We start from the raw sequence: 21834 nt of genomic DNA, 5'->3' as shown, positions 1-21834 counted from the left end.
TTTAACATTTTTATCCAAATTTAAACAGCTATCACTTAAGTATTTCTACAGTTCCTAATTACCCAGGAGGTTATTTCAGCCCATTGAGTCTTACAATAAAAAGCAGTCCCATTCCCCCTTTTAATTTCTCAGTAGCCTTTTTTTGCATACTTCCTTCAACTCTTCATATTCTACAACTCAATGTCCAATTAATTCAGCAACATGCACAACCTTGGGATGCGGTAGGAACCCAAAACATCTGTTGAAAACCGCTGATCGAATTGCTTATATTTAGTATGGATGGGCTCGAAAGGTCGTAAGGCTTATTCCACGCTGCATCTCCAAATAAATAAAACCTCCCTCTATGTCCATATTATATCGTTACACTTGTTAAACAGTTCTGGCTGTATTTCACCAAATAGCATCTCATGGGGAAAAACTCGATAGATTTTTCTATATATTTCGTACACCAGACTATTCAGTCCTTCAAAGCCCTACTAGTTCCCAGAGCAATCTTATTCCCGTGGCCTATTTTATCTCATACACATGCCCATCACTATCTTCACACTCAGGGTTTCGTAATCAACCGAAGCAGGTGGCAGTTCATCCACGTTAAAAGTACATAATAAGGCAAAATAAGTCGGTCGGCCGGCAGTAACGTTTCCCTAAAGTCCGACATTCCCAAACACACTACCCAATCAACCATTATCGGTCCTTGCTGTCTGCCATGCGGCCGCCGTTTTCGCCTTTTTGTCAAACCCTACAGAAATCGGGGATTAAAACAATATTTACACCCTGAGTGCCGAAGTTCTTATTTAAAGGCGAACATTTGACACGATTTGAGGAAAGAACGCGACATAATGCGGAAGTGCCTGGGGTTTCCACCGCACGTGACCCCCATCAACTGTTGCAATTTTTGGAACGTCCGACCGCTACGTTCCAAAATAGAACACGGCCTCACCGGCAAGAGCCGGACACCCTGCGGGTCCTGATTGGTAAACAAGCGGCACGTGGTAAGGAAGTGCCGTCAATGGCGGAGCGCCGTGATGATGCGGCAGGTGAGAAGTGGGGCATCGGGACCAACCCCGAGGATAACCCCGTCCCGCACCGGCAGCGGTTCCTCCACTTCCCCGGCTGTTGCTCACCCCGTCTCTGCCTCTCTGCTTGCAGGAGTCTAGCGATGATGCGGAAGACGTGTCGCTATTTGATGCTGAAGATGAGGGGCGGCGAACACCGAAGAAAAAGAAGATCCGGTAATGTGGGGGGTGGGGTGGGGGGTGTCAGTGGTCAGATTCACAGTGTGAGGGGTCAGGTTTATGAGAAGAGTAGGGATTACCTCAGGGTCGGAGCGGGGGAGTTATTACCTTGAATGAACAGGAAGAGGAAGAGAAGGAGAAGGGATTTCTTTAGCTCTATTGGGGTGAAGTGGGGTTGGTTTTGTGGTTTTAACTGGAACTGAAGAGTGGGTAACGATTTAACTGCAGCAAAGGGGAAAAGTTCAGCTCTTTGAAGAGTTTAACTGGAGGGTTCAGGTAGAGCTAGCTCAGTGAGAGGTCTGGGAAATTAAGTTAAATTCTTTAGGAGGATTAGTTGAATAAACTTGAAAGTTGAAGTTGTCATGGTAACAATTGCTTTAAAAACCAGTAGTTGGAATAGTATCAATTTTGAACATAGCAAATTAAGGTAGGAAGAAGTGGCCAGGTATGTCGAAAAAAGAAGGGATTTACTTGAATGATTAAACTTATTAAGACTAGGGGTTGTATTGTCAGAAGGTAAAGTGCTGTTCCACAACCCTATGCTGGATAGCACTGCAGAAGATGAGGTGCTCTTTTTCAAGCTTCCATTGGGTATTGTTGGAGCAACAGAGGAGAGAGAAGACGAGAGAGGTCTGAGTGGGACAGCAAAGCAAACTGACAGGCAACAGGAGGTGTTCTGCAAAGGAGTCACCTAACCTGTTTGGTGTTTCCTATGTAGAGGAGACTGCATTTCAAACACTGAATGCAGCACAGTAAATTGGAAGAAGTTCAAGTGAATTATTGCTTCACTTGTTTGTGTTCCTGGATGGTGGGAGGAGGAAGTAAAAAGGGGCAGATGCTGATAGGAAAAGGCTGGGAAAGATGTTACTTCTGGTGGAAGGAAATACCTGTGGGATTAGTGGAAATGATAGCATATTTATATTTATTAGATTTATTTTAGATAATTCCAGTGAAATGAATGTTTCTCCTCCCAGTAATCGTTCTCATTCTGCTGAGTGCCTCCAGTGTTCCCAGTTTTTATTTTTAATTTCCAGCACCTTCAGATTTTTGCTCCAGTGATTAATGGACCTTCGGCCTGGTACAAATGACCTTGGGAGAAACAATAAAGTCTTCTACATTATACTTGATTTGATCTTAATTTTGTTTATCTCAATCCATTAATTACTGGTTTCAATCACTTCGGTTGTATTCTGCGTCTATAACATTTTGACCCTTTCCCAAGCTCCATTCCCTAAGTTCTGATTTCACTGCGCTCCCTGACAATTGTATGAATGGAACTAGACTGTTTACAATGTCCATCGTAACTGACTATATGTTGACTCTATGTAGCATCTTTAAAAATGGCCACACAACATTCACTGACTCTGATTTTGTTTCAACTCACGTGATGCTAAAACTCTTAACGATCACCAGCTTTACCAATCAAAACCATTCCTGGTTAGTGCCTAGTTGGTTAATTTCTTTCTTCCAGTGCTTTGGTATCTTTTTCTCAACTCTCATGAAATCCCTTTTGTCCGTCACCCTTCTGATTTACAGTAACCCGAAGATAAGACATACATTGATTTATAATTGTAATTCAATTTTAAATCTTTCCTGGCCTCTCCCTTCCCTATCCCTGCAGTCATTTCCAGTTACATATCCCAACAGGTCTTCACTCTCACTTTCAGACAGACAGACATACTTTATTGATCCCGAGGGAAATTGGATTTCGTTACAGCCGCACCAAGAATAGTGAAGAAATATAGCAATATAAAACCATAAATAATTAAATAATAATAAGTTAATCATGCCAAGTGGAAATAAGTCCATGACCAGCCTATTGGCTCAGGGTGTCTGACACTCCTAGGGAGGAGTTTTAAAGTTTGACGGCCACAGGCAGGAATGACTTCCTATGACGGTCCGTGTTATGTCTCAGGGTCTCTGGCTGAATGTACTTCTGTGCCTAACCAGTACATTGTGGAGTGGATGGGAGACGTTGTCCAAGATGGCATGCAACTTGGACAGCATCCTCTTTTCAGACACCACCGTCAGAGAGTCCAGTTCCACCCCCACAACATCAGTGGCCTTACGAATGAGTTTGTTGATTCTGTTGGTGTCTGCTACCCTCAGCCTGCTGCCCCAGCACACAACAGCAAACATGATAGCACTGGCCACCACAGACTTTCAGCTCATCCTTAAATTTAATTACGGTACAATTAGAATTAACCAAGCCCTAAAATACTTTCCCACCATTTCTTCCCCTCTTTATTTCTCTTTCCACCTTGTATGACTCTCCCTCGAATATAAATCTTTGCCCAGCCTTTTTGCATCCACCTGTTGTGCGACTGTATTGTGAGAAACCTAAAGTTGATTTACTGACATATTTTCTTCTCTTTTTCAAGACATCCAGTGGCGTGTTTCTTCCACCTCTTTTTCCGAATTAGTGCAATAGTTGTCTACCTTCTTTGTGAATTCCTCAGCAGCAGCTTTATCGCCTGCTTTGTGACAATAATTTTGCTCCTATCCTGTGACTTCTGGACTGTCAAAGTAAGTAACCTTTGGAATGCCAAGATTGCATTGTACACAGCTGGAATCTATTCAGTGTTTTCTGTGAGCTAAATTAATGCTTCCTTTAGAAATTAGATACAGTATTTTTCCTTTGATATATTCTTAACCAAATATGACTAGCTATATTTGAATCTGGTCTTTCTGCTCAGAGATGCCTTAATTGTATTGTAATTGGAGTGAAAGCTGATTTCTTTCCTTAGAAGTTTTTGAGATGTGTTTTATTTGAATATTTGTGAAAATAAGCACTTTGCTGTCTTGGTGTTCACACTCAGTCTGGTGACTCAAAGTTGGAATGGTAAATCCATCAGCATGATCCAGATCTTTCACCTTTGCCGTGGAACTGTTTAATTTTGCAACCCAATACCTTTCAGACCAATGGTTAACACTGCAGTAAGACCGTGATATTGGACCCAAGGGACAAACAACTAACCCATTAAAAATCGATTAAAAATCAGAGTGATTGACTGTGAGAAACAAGTAAAGAATTCAAATCATATCAGGTACAGAAGTAGAAATGAAGAGAACAAAAGGAAGATTGGATTGAGGGGGAAAAGTAGGTAAAATAAGATGTTACAAAAAACAGTTCAAGGAAATCTCCAGCAGAAGTTTACCATTTGCGTGCCTAAAACTCTACAGTGTCAAATGCTTTCTTGCTGGTTCTCTAAATATGATTACTGTGTCAAGACAATATAGTCCCATCGTTATCATGGTCCTTCCAATCCGCGGCATAATCATGAAACTGGTGGGGAGATTGACAACAATTCCCTATTTCTTCATTGCTTCTTTATATTGTCACCTCTTAAATGTACTTGCACTCAGTGGCTGCCTTATTGGATGCAACTGCTCGTTAATGCAAATATCTAATCAGCCAATAATGTGGCAGTAACTCAATGCAGATCGTTGAAAGGTTCAGATGTTGCTCTGACCAAACATCGGAATGGGGAAGAAAGGTGAACTTCCTTGACCACGGGATGATTGTTGGTGCGTGACGGGGTGGTTTGAGTATCTCAGAAGCTGATGATCTCCTGGGATATTCACACGTATCTCGAGAGGTTACAGAGAATGGTGTGGAAAACCAAAAGCCATCCAGTGAGCTGCAGTTCGGTGGGCAAAAACGCCTTGTTACTAAGAGAGGCCAGAGGAGAATGGCCAGACTGGTTCAAGCTGACAGGAAGGCGACAGTAGCTCAAATGACCATGCATTAAACAGTGGCGTGCAGAAGAGCATTTCTGAGTGCAAAGTCTGAAGTGGATGGGCTACAGCAGCAGAAGACCAGACCGGGATCCATTCCTGTACCTAATAATGTGACCACTAAGTGGATGTTTTCTACATCAACAATTACTTGCAATAGCAATTCCACATGGTTACGACTTTTCTGGTAAAGAAGTTTTTTTTTCTGCATTCCACATTGGATTTCTTGGTGACCATTGTATAATGATGGTTTTTACTTTTGTTCATTCCTAAAATGGAAATCTTTTTGTCAATTCTGTCAAATCTTTCATAGTTATATGGGTCTGCCCACCCCGAACCTCAACAAGAGTAAAGACTTCTAGGTACTTCCTCCTTTTGTGACCTCTTAATATTGCAGCAGTTGTCTGACTTGTGATGATATTTTCATGAGTTGTGGTATATCCTTGCTGCAAATCATGTTTCTGTTTAAACACAGTGAAAGTAACTTGTGGCATGTGGCCACTGTTCTTTTCCCAGCGGTTTCTGGAACATTGAGTACTTGTGATATATTTTACTGTGCTTGCCAGAATCCTAGGCTATGTGAAAAAATGCTCATAAAATATGTAACCAATCAGCTGAATTGATAAACACTTATTTAGCAGATTAGGTAGGTGACATGATTCGAAAAGTTTAAATACGCTTGTAGGTTTGACACAGCATAGCGCTCCAGATGTGCAGTAGTGATGTTGCTGTAATGAACAAATCAGTTGGGAGGTAGTCATGATTTTTAAAAAATTATTTCTGCACATTGTAAACTTCTTATTTGGAAGTAAAACCATTGTTTATTTGTTCATCCATGACAGCTCCTGAAGCCGTTCAAGAATCAACTGCATCAGTACCCCACTTAGTGCTCAGGATTTGATTCTATTCACACCCCCTTTCAGGGAACGTGAATAGAATCAGAATGAAAAGCGCTTATTGAAACACGATGTGTGCAGACCCCAGTTATGAATAGTGCTGCCGTGCTGGGCACCACAAAATTGGGAACCTGACATTGCAAAGAGGGCTAGAACTGCGGCAGAAATGTGGGGCTTAAGGCATCCCCGGCGACTGGCAGTGCTTCCTCTATTGTCTGGCTGACTGGAGCCTCTCTCCTCGACTCCTGTTGGATGTGACTGATATTCCTCTCTTCCCCACTCTTTGTCTGCCTGCTTAACTACGCTCTGCTTTTTTTCTGTTACCACAGGGAAATCTCGAGGCTGGAGAGAGTTTTGAGACCAAGCTTAAGAGAGTAGGGAAGATCAGCCTTCAGTGTCTTTGTCGGTGGGAGTGGGGGAGGCTATAGGATCTGGTGGTGTGTCAGTATGTGGTGAAGGTGCCCCCACCAATGGTCCCTACTCACTGTACAGTACAGGGTGAAGCCCTTAGCCCAGTTTCAGTGCCGAGCATCCACATCACTCACCCCGGCCAGTCATTCTGTAGCCGTCGGGGGCAGCCACTCCATGCCGATCAATGGGGCAGTAGGGGAGGGGGAGATGGTTGAGCACAGCTCAAGCAGATGTCTATTTCTTTAGAGCAGTAAGGTGTGTGCTGAAGTGTCTGGTTTAGGATGGCAGGTTTCCCTCTCTGATAGAGGTAAGTTTTCATGACAAGTCAGCAGTGGTATTGGTGACTGCAGCACGTTTTCTATTCTTTTAGTTGCCAGACACCACGGGAGGGGGTTTGTTGGAAGATGTAACCAGTTGAGTTCTACAGGTGCCAGCCCAGTAACCAAACTGCTTTGCAATCCTACCTTGTATTTGACTCCTATTAACAATTAAATGCTCATACCTGTAACTAATGCCTGCAAGTGCGTGTTTGAGTTAATGTAAGAGCCCTTGTCAGTTGGTCAGGTCTCCCCCTTGCCTGCTCCTTGTCTAGAAATGTCGTCTATTTGCTGAATATTTCTTGCTTTCAAACGCTTGCCGTATTTTACTTCTGAGTAGATGGCGTTTTTAAATCATCAGTGTACGTTTTGGCTAAGAGTCAGACATTTATGAAATCTTGTGTATTAGTGATATTACTGTGATTTTGTGCCGTTAATGAATGTGGAAAACCTGATACTTGAATAGTTTTGCCCTTTCCTGTCTGTGCTGCAGAATATCACTGGTCGGCTACTCGTGGGATTACGTTGGTGGAATCAGGTTGATGATGATGGAAAGAGTCACTGGATCTTTGAGGCCAGGAAGGTATGCTTGATTGAATACAGGTTTCCCCCCGCTATCCGAAGGTGGAGCGTTCCTATGAAACCGTTAGTAAGCTGAAACGTCATAAAGTGAAGAACCAATTACCATTCATTTACATGGGAAAAATTTTTGAGCGTTTCCAGACCCAAAAAAAAATAACCTACCAAATCAAACCAAATAACACATAAAACCTAAAATAACACTAACATATAGTAAAAGCAGGAATGATGTGATAAATATACAGCCTGTATAAAGTAGAAATATTGTATGTACCATGTAGTTTCACTTATCAAAATCGGGAAAACAGCGAGCCAAAATCGATTTGGAAAAAAAAACGGCACGTACACGCAAGTGCACACAACTGCCCGCACAAGGCTTCACGGTCGTGGTAGTCTTTGTCGGGGTAAGCACATGTATAACGCGGCCGTCTTTGTAAAAGCGAAAATCCTCTTTGGTTAGCGAAAACAGGTACTAATGTAGGTCTTTTGTTACAGCGAGCTGTCGTAAAGCGAACGTTCGAAAAATGGGGGCCACCTGTACCTTATTTAAATAAAAGCAAAATGGGCTTTGCTATCATGATTACAACCTGCACTGGGTATATTGATGCTCCTTGAAACTTGGAAGCATAATTGCTGTTTAGTAGTTGGTCTGACTGTTGTCCATTTATGTTGAGTCTGATATATTGGTGGGATGGGTGCATCTGTAGTGACATAAAATTTGCATTATTAAGCAAAATATTTGTATTAAGCGAAAGAGTCACCATATGATGCTTAATTATGAAGATCCTGAATGTAATATGAATCATAGTAATATTGAAAGCAACAATCTAATGTGAATAAACAATATAAACCAATGGACAACAGAACATGGAAATTACAAATGAAAAGCTAAAGTGAGTAATGTAAATGTCCTTATTGATAATTAGTTGAAAGCAGAGAATTGGTTAAATTAAATCACATTGGCAATTGTTGCACTGAAATAGAAACATAGAAAACCTACAGCACAATACAGGCCCTTCAGCCCACAATGTTGTGCCAAACATGTACTTACTTTAGACATTACCTAGGGTTACCCATAGCCCTCTATTTTTCTAAGCTCCGTGAACCTATCCAGGAGTTTCTTAAAACGCCATCGCCGGCAGCCCATTCCACGCACTCACCACTCTGTCAAAAACAAAACACAACAACAACAGCAGCAGCAAACAAACTTAGCCCCGACATCTCCTCTGTACCTACTTCCAAGCACCTTAAAACCGTACCCTCTTGTGTTAGCCATAATATGTTGTAAGGTGGAGACTGGAACATGTAATTCTAATTATTTTTTGTATGATTTTCATAGGTTTCAGGAACAAGGAAGAGAGTGTCTTCTGAAGCTGAATCTAAAATATTTTGGCTGGGATTAATCATCTGTCCTATCATGTGGGTCATTTTTGTCTTCAGTACTTTCTTTTCCTTTAAACTGAAATGGCTGGTAAGTTCCTGACCTGCTTTGCAACTTTACTTGGTGATTTAGAATCTTGTTTTGAAAATTATATTGATCATTTGGAGGTAGCATGATACAAAAGCAAGGAATTCAATAAGGTTTCCAAATTTTAAGCGATTACTACATAAACACAGACTGGAATTAGTTTATTATTCTCAGGTGGACTGAGATGCAGTGAAGTACTTGTCTCGCACACTATTCATGTAAATCTAATCATTAGAGAGTGCATTGATGTAGTGCAAGGTAAAGCAGTAACAATGCAGAATACAGTGTAACAACTACAAAAGTGGGTAATGAAGGGAAACCATAAACTGCAAGGTCATAACAAGGTTGATTATGAGATCAAGGATCTATCTTATAATATGGGAACCTAATAGCTTATAACAGAGGGGTAGAAGTTGTCCTTGAGACTGGTGGTATGTGCTTTCAGGCTTTTGTATCTTCTGCCCGATGGAAGAGGGAGAAGAGAGAATGGCCTGGGTGGTTAGGGGGGTTCCTTGATATTGTTGGCTGCTTTACTAGGGCGGTGAGAGGTACAGACAGTCCACGGAGGGGAGGCTGATTTCTGTGATGTACCTGTTGTACTTGTGCCATTTACAATTATATTAATTCATGAAATGAATCTAAAATGGTTGGTGTCACCCCAATATAACCGAAAGGACATATACCGCAAATTAACAGCCCAATAATACATTCTTAGATTAGGCAAACCGAGACTTCCGTCCTTTTTCAACTTTTGCAAATGACATTTACCAATTCTTGGTCTTTTATTATTCCAAATAAAAGATAGAATAATAGAATCAATCCGATCAAATAACTTCTTGGTCAAAAAACAGGAATATTCTGAAATAAATATAATTTTGGTAAAATCATCATTTTAACTACATGAATATGGCCAACAAGTGAAAATGTAAGTGGGCTCCATCTACTAAAGGAATACTTCATAGATTCCACTAAAGGAGGAAAATTGGCTTTATAAAGATCCTTATTTTTTTTTTAGTAATTATAACACCTAAATATCTAAAAGAATCCTTAACTTTAAAAGGAATATTATCATATATATATATATCCTTTTGGTTATATTGGGATGATAGGAATGATCGGCCAACTTAGGTAGACCTGGAACTGAGAGCTGTGAAACAGTTTTATTTAACTTCATTATTAGGAGTTGCTCTACCTATACAATTAGCTAAAGTTGCTAATTTAAACCTATATCCTGTGGTTAAGCACTCTTTACAAATTTGGATCCAGTTCCGTAATTTTTTTAATCTCAAAAAATTTAAACTTTGTAGTATAATTTATCGTAATTACTTTTTTAAACCTTCTTGGAGTGATCCAATTTTTTTACTTTGGAAAAATAAAGGTATTTTTTGGATTTATTTAAAGAAGGCAGATTGATGTCTTTTGAACAATTAGTCGATTGGTATTCTCTCTCATATTCACATTTTTTACAATATCTTCAAGTTAGACATTTTTTACAAAAATATTTAAGTAATTTTCCTTACATATTGGAGGCTGATGTGTTAGACACTATTATGAATATGAACTCTTCGTTGAAAGGTTCTATTGGAAGAATTTATAATTCATTATTACAATGGGATAAGTGTCCTTTAGTTAAGATTAAACAGGACTGGGAGAAGGAACTCAATTTGACTTTTATAAGGGAGGATTGGACTAGGATTCTGAAGCTGGTTAACTCTTTGATCTGTGCTAGTCATTCACTGATTCAATTTAAAATTGTACATCGTTACCATTTGACAAAGGAGAGACTTTCTAAAATATTTCCCAATGTTGACAAGTATTGTGATAGATGTAAAACAGAGATAGCTACACTGACACATATGTTCTGGTCATGTTCTATATTAAAACAGTTTTGGAAATCAGTCTTTTTGACAATTTCTAAAGCACTCCGAATCAATTTACAACCTAATAAATTGACTGTGCTTTTTGGAATAATTCCTCAAAATATCCATGGTATTTCTGTGTCTGACCAACGTGTTATTGCGTTTGTTACATTGATAGCTAGGAGGGCCATCTTGTTGAAATGGAAGGATATATCAGCTCCTACTTTGTCACAATGGTTCTCTCAAGTGATGCTGTGTCTTAGTTTGGAGAAAATTAGAAGTCGAACCTTTGAACCTTTATTTGATTTTGAGAAGAGATGGGGCTCATTTGCTTGTTATCATTTCAGTTAACTGATTTCCTCCACGATCTAAATGTAAATTTTTTTAAAATATATCTTTCTTGTTGGCGGTTTGATGTTTATTTTTAGAAGCTTTTTGTATGACGCATGGCTCCGGGGTTGTGCCCCCAATGGGTTTCTTTTTTCCCCCCTCACTTTTCTTACTTAGTAGGGTTTTTTTTTAATTCACAAAATTTTCAATCCTTAAGATAATTTCCTCTTTTATGAGGCATTGTAGGTGTTGTTACTTCAATGTACTTGTGCTATTTTTGAATAATAATTATAAAAAGATGATAAAATGGTTGGTGATGGTGGTTAGTACAGAGAGACACAAGTTACTTTACGAGCAGTTTTGCAAACTCAGTGGTTATAGTGGGGATTGTTTTGTTTCCATTGATCTTACAAATGTTCTTTCTGTCTCCTTTGGAACAGGCTGTGGTTATTATGGGCGTTACACTACAAGGGTCTAATCTGTATGGTTATATTAAATGCAAAATAGGAAGTGGAAAAAATTTGACCAGCATGGCTACCTCCTACCTAGGCCGCCAGCTTTTCAAAACGGTGAGTTAAATCTGGTGAGGGGTCTTGGCCCGAAATGTTGACTGTTTATTTGTCTGACTTGTTGAATTCTTCCAGCATTTTGTGTGTGTTGCTAAAGGTTTATAGCATCTGCAGAATCTCTTGTGTTTAAGTTGAATCTGTCACTGCACAGTGCTGAAATCCTTTCCAAGTTTGAAAAGTTTAGAACACTTCCTTACTTTGGCAACACAACTTTCATGTACTTTTAAATGTCCTTATAAAATAAGCTGAATCAGATATAACATGGCATAAAGTTACTTTTATTTGAATTGTCTGGTTATTCATTTGTCAGATTTACCTTCCATTTTTACTCAGCAGTAATTTATATCGAGTAAAATTTCCGTCCTCTTGAGGGATTTTGATTTACAAGTGACCATATCTTAAAGAGTTTATAATGTATTTAGTGTGTATTCAAGATTCTGTTAGAGTCTGAACATGGTGGATATTATTAAAGATACTTGAATTATCATTTTGTAAATCTGATATGATTCAGGAGCAGATCAACCCTCAGAGAGCACAAAACTCTAAGGTAGACTAGATTTTAGGTTCAGAAAATGATTGGAGAAGTCTTTTAAAGTGGCCTCAACTACAGTTCCAGTTCCTCCAGTCTTTCTGTTATCGCCACCCTTTTAAGTCAGGAGTTCCCAACCTTTTTTTATGCCATGAACCCATACCATTAAGCCAGGGATCTTTGGACTCCAGGTTGAGAACCCCTGTTTTAAACTGTCTCTTGAACCTGTTGAGTCAGTGCACACTACAGAACTGTGAGCCATTTGCTCTGCACTGTTTTATGCATCTTTTGACTTCGTGCTTTCTTTGCATGTGGAACACATTGTTAACATCCCCTCCACGGGCTCCAGGGTACGTTTAGACTGTACTGAGCTGAGGCACCACAACCACCACAGCAGGTTTCTGCTCGCAATGATTCAATTCATTTGAATGGAGTCAATCTCTTAAGTTTAGTAATAAAGAATTGTTTATTTTCTTCATTCATTGTGTGCAAGTTTTTAATTAATATATGTTTTTAACAGATTAGAAATAATATGCCTAATATTAGAAAATATTCATAATGGGTTTAATATTTACATTATATATCTGACATAACAACAGTTGAGTGAAACGATTCTCACTGGTTACTGTGTTAAAATTGACAGATAGTGACAAACATGGAAAGTTGCATTTACTCATCAGTTCTGGATTTATTTATCTGTTTTCATTTCAGCATTTCCTTGGTCATTTGATAACGTTTGAACTGATAATGTATTCTTTTCCTGATGTATGTTACATTCATAAGAACATGTTTTTTTCTGCTGCAAATTAGCAAAAGAGCTTCCATACTTTTATGAAGTCCAAGAATTTATCAACTTAATGATTTTAAGAAGTTGCTACTTATTTCTATAAACTGCTGATGTTTGCAACACTGTTGTCCTGTAGCATTGTACAAAGTTGGAGTTAGAAATTTATTCGTCAAAGAACTCGTAGGTCTGTCTAAGATCTGAGAGAAACACGGAGTATTTATGACATGATCTCCCTTTTGGGTATTTTACATTCCATGTTTCTGTAAGTATCCTCAGAAGGAACCATGTGTAAAATTTGAGACATTTACAAAATAGAAAACGTTAGGAGTTCCTGAGATTGTCAAAATCAGTTTTCTGTTCTCTTTCTTTCATGCCTGAAGATGGTGATTGATGCTGATTTACAACCAAACAGATGTTAGCTATTTCTTTTGTTACCTGAGAGGCCAATCTCCATATTCTAATCCTCTGCAGACTGTATGAACTCTTGTAGTCAAGCTGGCATGGGACTCTGTATTGTTTTTGAAACATTCTTTCAGGTAGTTCTCAGTGTTAAGCATCATATATGCATTCTCGCCGCAGCCCCTCAGGTTGTGTGTCTCCAAAATTCTGCTGCCCATACTTTAGTTCCTTCAAAGTCTAACTTCATAGTTTGTCCGTGTGTTGTTGGACAGTTCCTGATCTACTGTAAGGAAGAGAGAGAAAGCAAAGGGAAAAAAAAAAGTTGAGGTCATCTCATACTATTAACTAGTTCAGACTAATGAGATAAAGCACATTACAGTGATAAGAAATAACCCATGAAATAGTCTGATTCATTGGTGTGACACAGGCTGCAGAGAAGCTTCTAGAAAAATACAAAATCAGTTATACTACAATTACTGAAGATTCACTAACTAATTATACACATTTAGGTGATTATTATATAAATATAAGCAAACCTAGGAAAGTTAAGCTACAGGTAATATAATTTTGCGCTCTGATCTGTATGTTTTGACATTATTAGTCCCAGTCTGACATAATCCCAATTTTAACCTGCTCATTCTTGTTTTCACGACTTTACCAACACTTACCTTTTGAATCTCTTCTAGACCATCTCTGGAATTCCATTTTCTCTTCCTCCTTGTTTTTTTTTCCAAATCTGGTTTTGGTTATTCTCTTATTTCTGAATGATTTGGTGTCAGACATCCAAGGGCATGCTTGTTGTATGTTTTTGGATCTTTTTCACTGTAGAAACAACTATTATTTGTTATCTCTTCCAACAAACTAGCATCTTAATTTGGATGTTAATTTCTAGCCAATAGAGTCATCCTAAGGTGTGAAATTCTGCTGGGGCTTTTCATGACCTCAAGATATTTCATTGGCTGTCACCTGCTCTGCAATGCAGGTGGAGGAAACGTGACAGTCAGTGTATAACAAATTCTAGCAAACACAGAAGGTGTAAGAATAAAATAATTTGTTACTAGTTGAGGTTTCTGTATTGACCAGGCATGAGGATAGGTCTGTTATTTGTCTTTGGAATTCTGCAATGAATGTTTTGCAGAAGCAATTTCATTTTGACCATTGAAATTGTTAATCAGATAGCTTAATATTGTTGATGGAGGACTGATTGCTTTCTAGAATTTGGGTCATGGACTTCTTCCTTCTGTATCTTCTAATTTGTATCTCCTTGGTTATATAAATAATGGACAGATCCTGAGTTCACGGGTTACCTCCTCTTGGACAATGCCATTTCTTCCAGTGTCGTTTTCTATTGGGAACCTGTTTTCCAGTATGTTGACATGTCCCAAGGCAGGTATGGTTCAGTGCAATGCTAGTAGCCAGCTGCATATACAGAACGGTTTTAGCAATTGCTGAAACCCTGTCTCAGAATGCACCAGCTCTCAAAGCTGATGCCGTAATTGGTTGAACTGTTGTGGAATATTGGTAGCTCAGGTTGGCTGTTGGAAAGTTTGGTTGATCACTGAGCTTGCCAAGCTCAGCAATCGACCAAACTTCCAAGCTGTAATTGCATAATTGTGAATTTCTATGATGAACATTCACACTCAAAAATACTTGAAGCATTCAGAAGAAAAACCAGTAAACTTGCTAATTTAAAAAAAAAACAAAGAATGGTGTGTGTGTGTGGAAACTGCTGCCAGTGGAAGTAATAGATGCAAGTTCAATTCTAACATTTAAGAGATATTTCGACATGAATATGGATGAGAGGTGTTTAGAAGGATATGGTCCTAGGCGGAAAATAAGGCTGGCATGGACTGGCTGGGCTGAAGGGCCGCCTTCTGTGCTGTAGTACTCTGTGACTTTAAAATAGTAAAAAAGTGAATACACTGCAGCAGCTGTTATTGGATTACAGACACTATGTAAATCCTGCAATTAAACTATCAAAATCCCAATGGCTAAACACAACACATTGATGACAGATGATTTACTATGTGCTGTTTGGCACTGCAAATGAAACAGATTCTAATTGGAGAGCTGAACCTGGTTTTGGACTTGTTTAAAGGGAAACGAAGTTGCCTGTTGCCTCTCATGTTGGTCTTGTGTAAGAAGCTTTCTTGATGTTCAGGCCTGCTGCCCGCTAGGCGTTGTTCTTGGCCTTGATATCTTTCAGGGCAGATGTGGGGTGGTGATAGTGATCAACCACTGGTTATGTTTTGGACCAACATTAGTCCGATTTCTGATCAAACTTTAGAGCAATGCTCCTACTGACTTCACATCGACTTGGGTATTGACCTCCTTATCCTTTATCTGCTAATCGCACAACATCTCCGCTCCACCATCTTGCATCTAGCTGAGTTCAAGAAAAATTTAATCAAATGTTCAGGTTTCTCAGCCAGGGAAAACATTGTGAAATGTCCAGCCCATTGAGCCTTATAATGTTACTAAAGTTTCATGGAGATCACTTAGAGAAAAAAGTTCAAAGAAGTTCATTTGAAAGAAAAATTCAAAGTGCATGTACTGCATGTCATCATTACATCCCTGAGATCCATTTTCTTGTGGTCATACTCAATAAATCCAATATTAGAATCAATGAAACGCTGCATAAACAAGGCAGACAACCGGTGTGCAATAGGCAACGGATTGTGAAAATACAAAAGAAAAAGAAATATTAATAACAAATATATAAGCAATAAATATTGGGAGCATGAGATGAAGAGTCCTTGAAAATGAGTCGATAGGTTGTGGGAACAATTCAGTGATGGGGCAAGTGAAGTTGAGTGAAGTCTAGGCCTCGTCTACACAATCTCTCCTGATATGTCAGACGTGTGTCACAAAGTTCTATGTAACAGATAAAGTGTTTCTGGCCATCACTCCTCCCTCTTTGTAGCTGCTGTTGGGATTACCTTGTACCACTTTACAAAAATAAGCAGGCGAATGGCATCTATGCAGTGACTTTGGCAGCACGTAGAGGAGCCGGATGGGAGCTTGCAACTCAATGTGAAGAAGTGTTTTAACAGCTCATAATGCACCTGGTAAAGGCACTGCATGTATTCCCAATTTGAATCACAGAGCAAAATGAAGTGGAAGGAATGAAATAGCACAGTACAGGGCTTTCGGTCCACAATGTTGTGCTGACCTTTTAACCCTACTCTAAGATCAATATAACCCATCCCTCTTACATAGCCCCTGATTTTTCTATCATCCATGTGCCTATCTTAAGAGTTTCTTAAATGCCCATAATGTATTTACCTCTCTACCGCCATCCGTAAAAATGGACGCAGTGGACACAAACACGTACCCTATTTAAATCAAGTATTAATTAGATTAACTTAGCAATGAGTGAGGCCCAGACTGTGTTCTACTTAGAGGTTGAAATTTTTCAGAAATGGGTTTATTATCACTGACACATGATCTGAATGTACAATAAAGCCACAGTGGGTGCAGTGCTACAAGCATCTGTGTTAGGGAGAACAACAAAAATAATTGGAACCTTGTTGATTGAAGTCTGCGTTTTTATGTCCTAACTCATTTCCTGTTTATTCACAGGCAGTAAAAACAGAGGAGAAAGCCGATTCGTAAAAGAAGGTGGTCATTTTGGAAAATAAACGTGACGCACTGTATTTTCAGCACTGTGAACAGCTGATGATTCACAACAATGGCAATTTTCAGATGTTCTCCTTTCCTTAACATTCACAAGCCTGGCGGAAAATAATTACCTTTATGATTTGTTACTTTTTTATTAGTTACTCGATTATTGGAAGTTGTCCATCTCAACTCAAAATCAATTGTGTGTGATTGAGCATGAAATGAACTTTTGAAGGAAAAAATAATTTTAGAATCATTCCAAATTGATAATCTGATGTAACTTGGGTGAGGGTATTCTTGTAACACTTTAGAAAATAGTGGGTGGGGGAATGCGGTTGATGGCAAATGGGATCTAGCTGATGTTTAAAAATTTTATAATAAGCAAACACTGATGCTGGTGGAAGGAGACTATGTTTAGAAATGCTATGTGCTTTCTAATACTAGTGTAGTGAAAGATCTGTAAAACATCTCTGAAGGAGCCAAGATTTTTAACAGCATGCATTACAGCATTATGATGTTTAGTTTATAAAGTAGAACAATAAATTCATGTTTCAATACCTTACATGTCAGATTGTAAACTAAGAAAATTAGGCAAAATATACTTTTATATGGACTTGGTGTTTTTGGGATTATTAAAATAGAATTTGGAAAGTGTGATTAAAGTTGTGAAGATTTAGTTGGTGAATGAGGCTATGAAGGATGTCAAGTCATAGCCATAATAGAGTCAGAGCGAGCTACTACCAAATACTCAGTCAAAATAAGCTGTTATGAAGCATGGAAATGCTTCTGATGATATAGCATTTTGATTTTGGATTTTCACTTACAGGTAGGAAATAATTAAACTTTAAAATGATAGTCAACTCTAGATATCTTAATGAAATCTGCAGCCAATTGCAAAAAAAAGGGGTTTATATTTTGTCTTAATATTTTGGCCATTATTTGCATCCAGAGCAGATGACATTTCTTTACAAGGAGCCATGGTTGTTTCCCCACAGGAAATTTCTGCCGTGGATGATAACTGTGTTTTATAATCAAGCACAAAGCTCAAGCTCTATTTTTAGGATCATTTTCAACATTTTGCCATAATATGAAGAGGCATAATTTTGAACAGAGAGCCTTATTATGATGAAGTGAACAAATCTTTTAGCACCTGGTGATAAGTACATTTTGTGTCTGTACAGTTTCTAATGGAACAGAAACATTATTCTAATATCTAGAGAAAAATCAATATTTCATAAAAGGTGTTAATAATTGAAGCTGCCAATTTTGACAGAGTTCTGATCATGTTTGCACTCTTGTAGATAATAGTCTATGACATAAGTAGAGCTTGACATTTTTTGGGGGGATTCTATTTGTTGCAAAAAATGGGTATTTTGAGTTTTAAAAAGGTTTGGGTATACCAATTTTTGAGTTTCACTATAAATTACAACTAAATTGGTGATAACAATAAATAATATGTTCCCATTCAAAGCTGGCAATTTGCTTTTATTTTCCCCTTTGTTAACCAAATACAAAATGGTCAAATGGATTACATTATGAATCCATACATGTAATTGCTTAGTACTCTGTGCATGATACACTCAATTCTGGTCACTAGGGCCGAATGTTAATTGGGTGACCCTTTATTTGGGACAACTCTTGAAGAACAAAAACTAATCAAGAAAGTAGCTAGGATTCCCTTTATTTCTTTGGGATTAATTCGGACAGGAGACTTGATGAACAGTTTCTAACTAGTGTTGGGCTTGGAGATGCTAGGCACAGCCGGCAGTGAAAGTGAAATGATTTCACTAGTTCAAGTTAGGAACTATGAAGAACTTGGAGGTTATGATAATCTTGAATGTTACAATGAAAATGAGTATTTGGAAAATGCAATCCTCGAAAGCATTGTATGAAAGTAGGTCATTATCTGACCTAGGTGTCTGTGCTGAATTTGTTCATTTACACTCAATCAAAATAACAGAGCCGCGTAGGCTGCATGAATTCCGCCATAGTTAACTATTAGGAGCCAATACAGTTTAAAGTATGGCGGTAATATTAGTAATGTATTGAATTGTCATAGTTGCCAACTCACCTAGGAGAAGGAAAACTTTGATTTCAAACCTCCACCGCCTTGCAACTATACCCACTCATGGGGAAGGCTTCGGAAGTAAAGCCCAAGGGGAAAATTGCAGAGCTGGAGTCCCTAATGCAGTCCTATGCTAAGTTCAACACTGACTGGGAACTCCTGGGTCACTGCTGGTGCCAAACTGTATCAGTCTCTACCATTTCTTTGGGTTCATCAGCTGCATGGAGAAGGGGAGCTTGCTGTCCATATTATACTGCCATGGCTTGTGTACCTAGACAGCTAGGACATGACATCCATGGTCGACCCTGACTGACGGAGAATTCACTAAATATTTCAATAAATATGAGGGCTGATTGATAAGTTCATGGCCTACGGTACAAGGAGTCAATTTTAGAAAACCTAGCACATTTATTTTTCTACATAGTCCCCTCCTACATTTACACACTTAGTCCAGCGGTCGTGGAACATACGGATCTTGGACCTCCAGAAAGTGTCCACAGCAGGGGTGATTGATAAGTTTGTGGCCTAAGGTAGAAGGAGATGAGTTATACAGCTCTCGTTACATGCACATGCAGGTCAACTCTTTGAGTGATTATGCAGTAAGTTTGAAGTTAATAACTCATCAGGGTGATTGATAAGTTTGTGGCCTAAGGTAGAAGGCGATGAGTTATTAACTTAAAACTTCCTGCATAATCACTCGAAAGAGTTGAACTGCGTGTGCATGTAACGAGAGCTGTGTAACTCACCTCCTTCTGCCCCAGGCCACGAACTTATCAATCACCCCTGCTGTGGACACTTTCTGGAGGTCCAAGATCCGTATGTTCCACGACCGTTGGACTAAGTGTGTAAATGTAGGAAGGGACTATGTTGAAAAATAAATGTGCTAGGTTTTCTAAAATTGACTCCTTTTACCCTAGGCCACGAACTTATCAATCACTCCAGTACATAGTTTGTTATTCAGTTAAGATATAGTTTATCTTTTTTTTAAAATACCTTTTTAACTTTTCTATGAAACCTTGGCTAATTGGGACAGCTGCTTAATTGGGCAAAAATGTACTGGTCCTGATAAATCTCAATTAACAAGAATCCACTGTGTATTCATTTTAGGAACAAAATAACAGTATACCCAATATACAGTGCCTATAAAAACTATTCACACCCTCTTGGAAGTTTTCATGTTTTATTTTACAATATTGAGTCACAGTGGATTTAATTTGCTTTTTTGACTGATCAACAGAAAAAGATTCACATTAATGTGAATACAAGGTGATCCTAATTAATCACAAATGTAAAACACCAAATAATTGCATAAGTATTCACCCCCTTTAATATGACACACCAAATCATCACAAGTGCAGCCAATTGGTTTTAAATTCACATAATTAGTCAAATGGAGATCACCTGTATGCAGTTAAGGTTTTATAATTGATTGGTGTAAAAATACACCTGTATCAGGCAGGTCCAACTGCTGGTGAGTCAGTATCCTAGCAAAAACTACTCCATGAAGACAAAAGAACACTCCAAGCAACTCCGTGAAAAGGCTATTAAAAAGCACAAATCAGAAGATGGATACAAGAAAATTTCCAAGTCACTGAATATCCTTTGGAGTACAGTTCAATCAATCATAAAAAAATAGAACATGGCAAGGTTATAAATCTACCTAGAACAGGTCGTCCTCAAAAACTTGAGTGTCCTGTGCAAGAAGGAGACTAGTCAAAACTCCGGAGGAATTACAAGCTTCAGTGGCTGAGATGGGAGAGACTGCGAATATTCTAACTGTTGCCAGGGTGCTTCACCAGTTGCAGCTTTATGGGAGAGTGGCAAAGAGAGAGCCATCGTTGGGAAAAAAAAACTCACATGAAATCTCAGCTAGAGTTTGCCAGAAGGCATGTGGGAGACTCAAGTCAGCTGGAAGAAGGTTCTATGGTCTGATGAAACCAAAGTTGAGCTTTTAGGCCATCAGACTAAACACTGCAATTATCAAAAAAAAACACCGTCCCTAATGTGAAGCATGGTGGTGGCTCCATCATACTGTGGGGATGCTTCAGTGCAGCAAGCCCTGAGACCTTGTGAAGGTAGAGGGTCAAATGAATTCAGCAAAATACAGGGAAATCCTGGAGGAAAACCTGATGCAGTCTGCAAGAAAACTGAAACTTGGGAAAAGATTTGTTTTCCAGTAAGACAGTGACCCCAGGACAAATCTACACAGAAATGGCTTAATAACCACGAAGTTAATGTCCTGGAGTGGCCGATTCAGAGTCCAGACTTCAATCCAATTGAGAGTTTGTGGCTGGACTTGAAAAGGGCTGTTCACTCATGATCCCCATGCAATTTGACAGAGCTTGAGCAGTTTTGTAAAGAAGATTGGGAAAAATTGCAGTGCCCAGTTGTGCAAAGCTGATAGAGACCTATCCACACAGACTTGAGGCTGTACTTGCTGCCCAAGGTGCGTCTACTAAAGACTGACTGAAAGGGGGTAAATACTTCTGCAATCAATTATTTTCTTTTATAGCTGTAATTAATTTAGGTCACTTTGTAGAGAACTGTTTTCTCTTTGACACGAAAGAGTCCTTTTCTGTTGATCAGTGTCAAAAAAGCTGAATTAAATCCACTGTGATTCAATATTGTAAAACAATAGCACATGGAAACTTACGGGGGGGGGGGTGGTGAATACATTTTATAGGCACCGTATATATTGATTACATAAGTGTTAGAACATAGAAAACCTACAGCACAATACAGGCCCTTCGGCCCACAAAGTTGTGCTGAACATGTCCCTACCTTAGAAATTACTAGGCTTACCTATTAGTCTTCTATTTCTCTAAACTCCATGTACCTATCCAAAAGTCTCTTAAAAGACCCTATCGTATCTGCCTCCACCACTGTTGCCGGCAGCCCATTCCACGCACTCACCACTCTCTGAGTAAAAAACTTACCCCTGACATCTCCTCTGTACCTACTCCCCAGCACCTTAAACCTGTGTCCTCTTGTGGCAACCATTTCAGCCCTGGGAAAAAGCCTCTGACTATCC

General features: G+C 39.0%; 1 protein-coding gene across 1 annotated transcript; it reads left to right on the top strand.

The window, feature by feature from the left end:
• The first annotated feature begins 931 nt into the window (after positions 1-931).
• On the top strand, positions 932-18208 carry tvp23b (trans-golgi network vesicle protein 23 homolog B (S. cerevisiae)). The gene is made up of 7 exons (XM_073025910.1): positions 932-1037; positions 1150-1232; positions 3617-3761; positions 7091-7180; positions 8516-8647; positions 11274-11402; positions 16700-18208. The coding sequence occupies exons 1-7, from the start codon at positions 1026-1028 to the stop codon at positions 16730-16732; spliced, it is 624 nt and encodes a 207-aa protein (XP_072882011.1). The 5' UTR covers positions 932-1025; the 3' UTR covers positions 16733-18208.
• The last annotated feature ends 3626 nt before the right edge of the window (positions 18209-21834 follow it).

Source organism: Hemitrygon akajei, chromosome 22, assembly GCF_048418815.1.
Source record: "Hemitrygon akajei chromosome 22, sHemAka1.3, whole genome shotgun sequence".
In the NCBI taxonomy this organism is placed as follows: domain Eukaryota; kingdom Metazoa; phylum Chordata; class Chondrichthyes; order Myliobatiformes; family Dasyatidae; genus Hemitrygon; species Hemitrygon akajei.
Note: the sequence above shows the minus strand (reverse complement) of the source record. Positions and strands in the feature narration are given on the sequence as shown.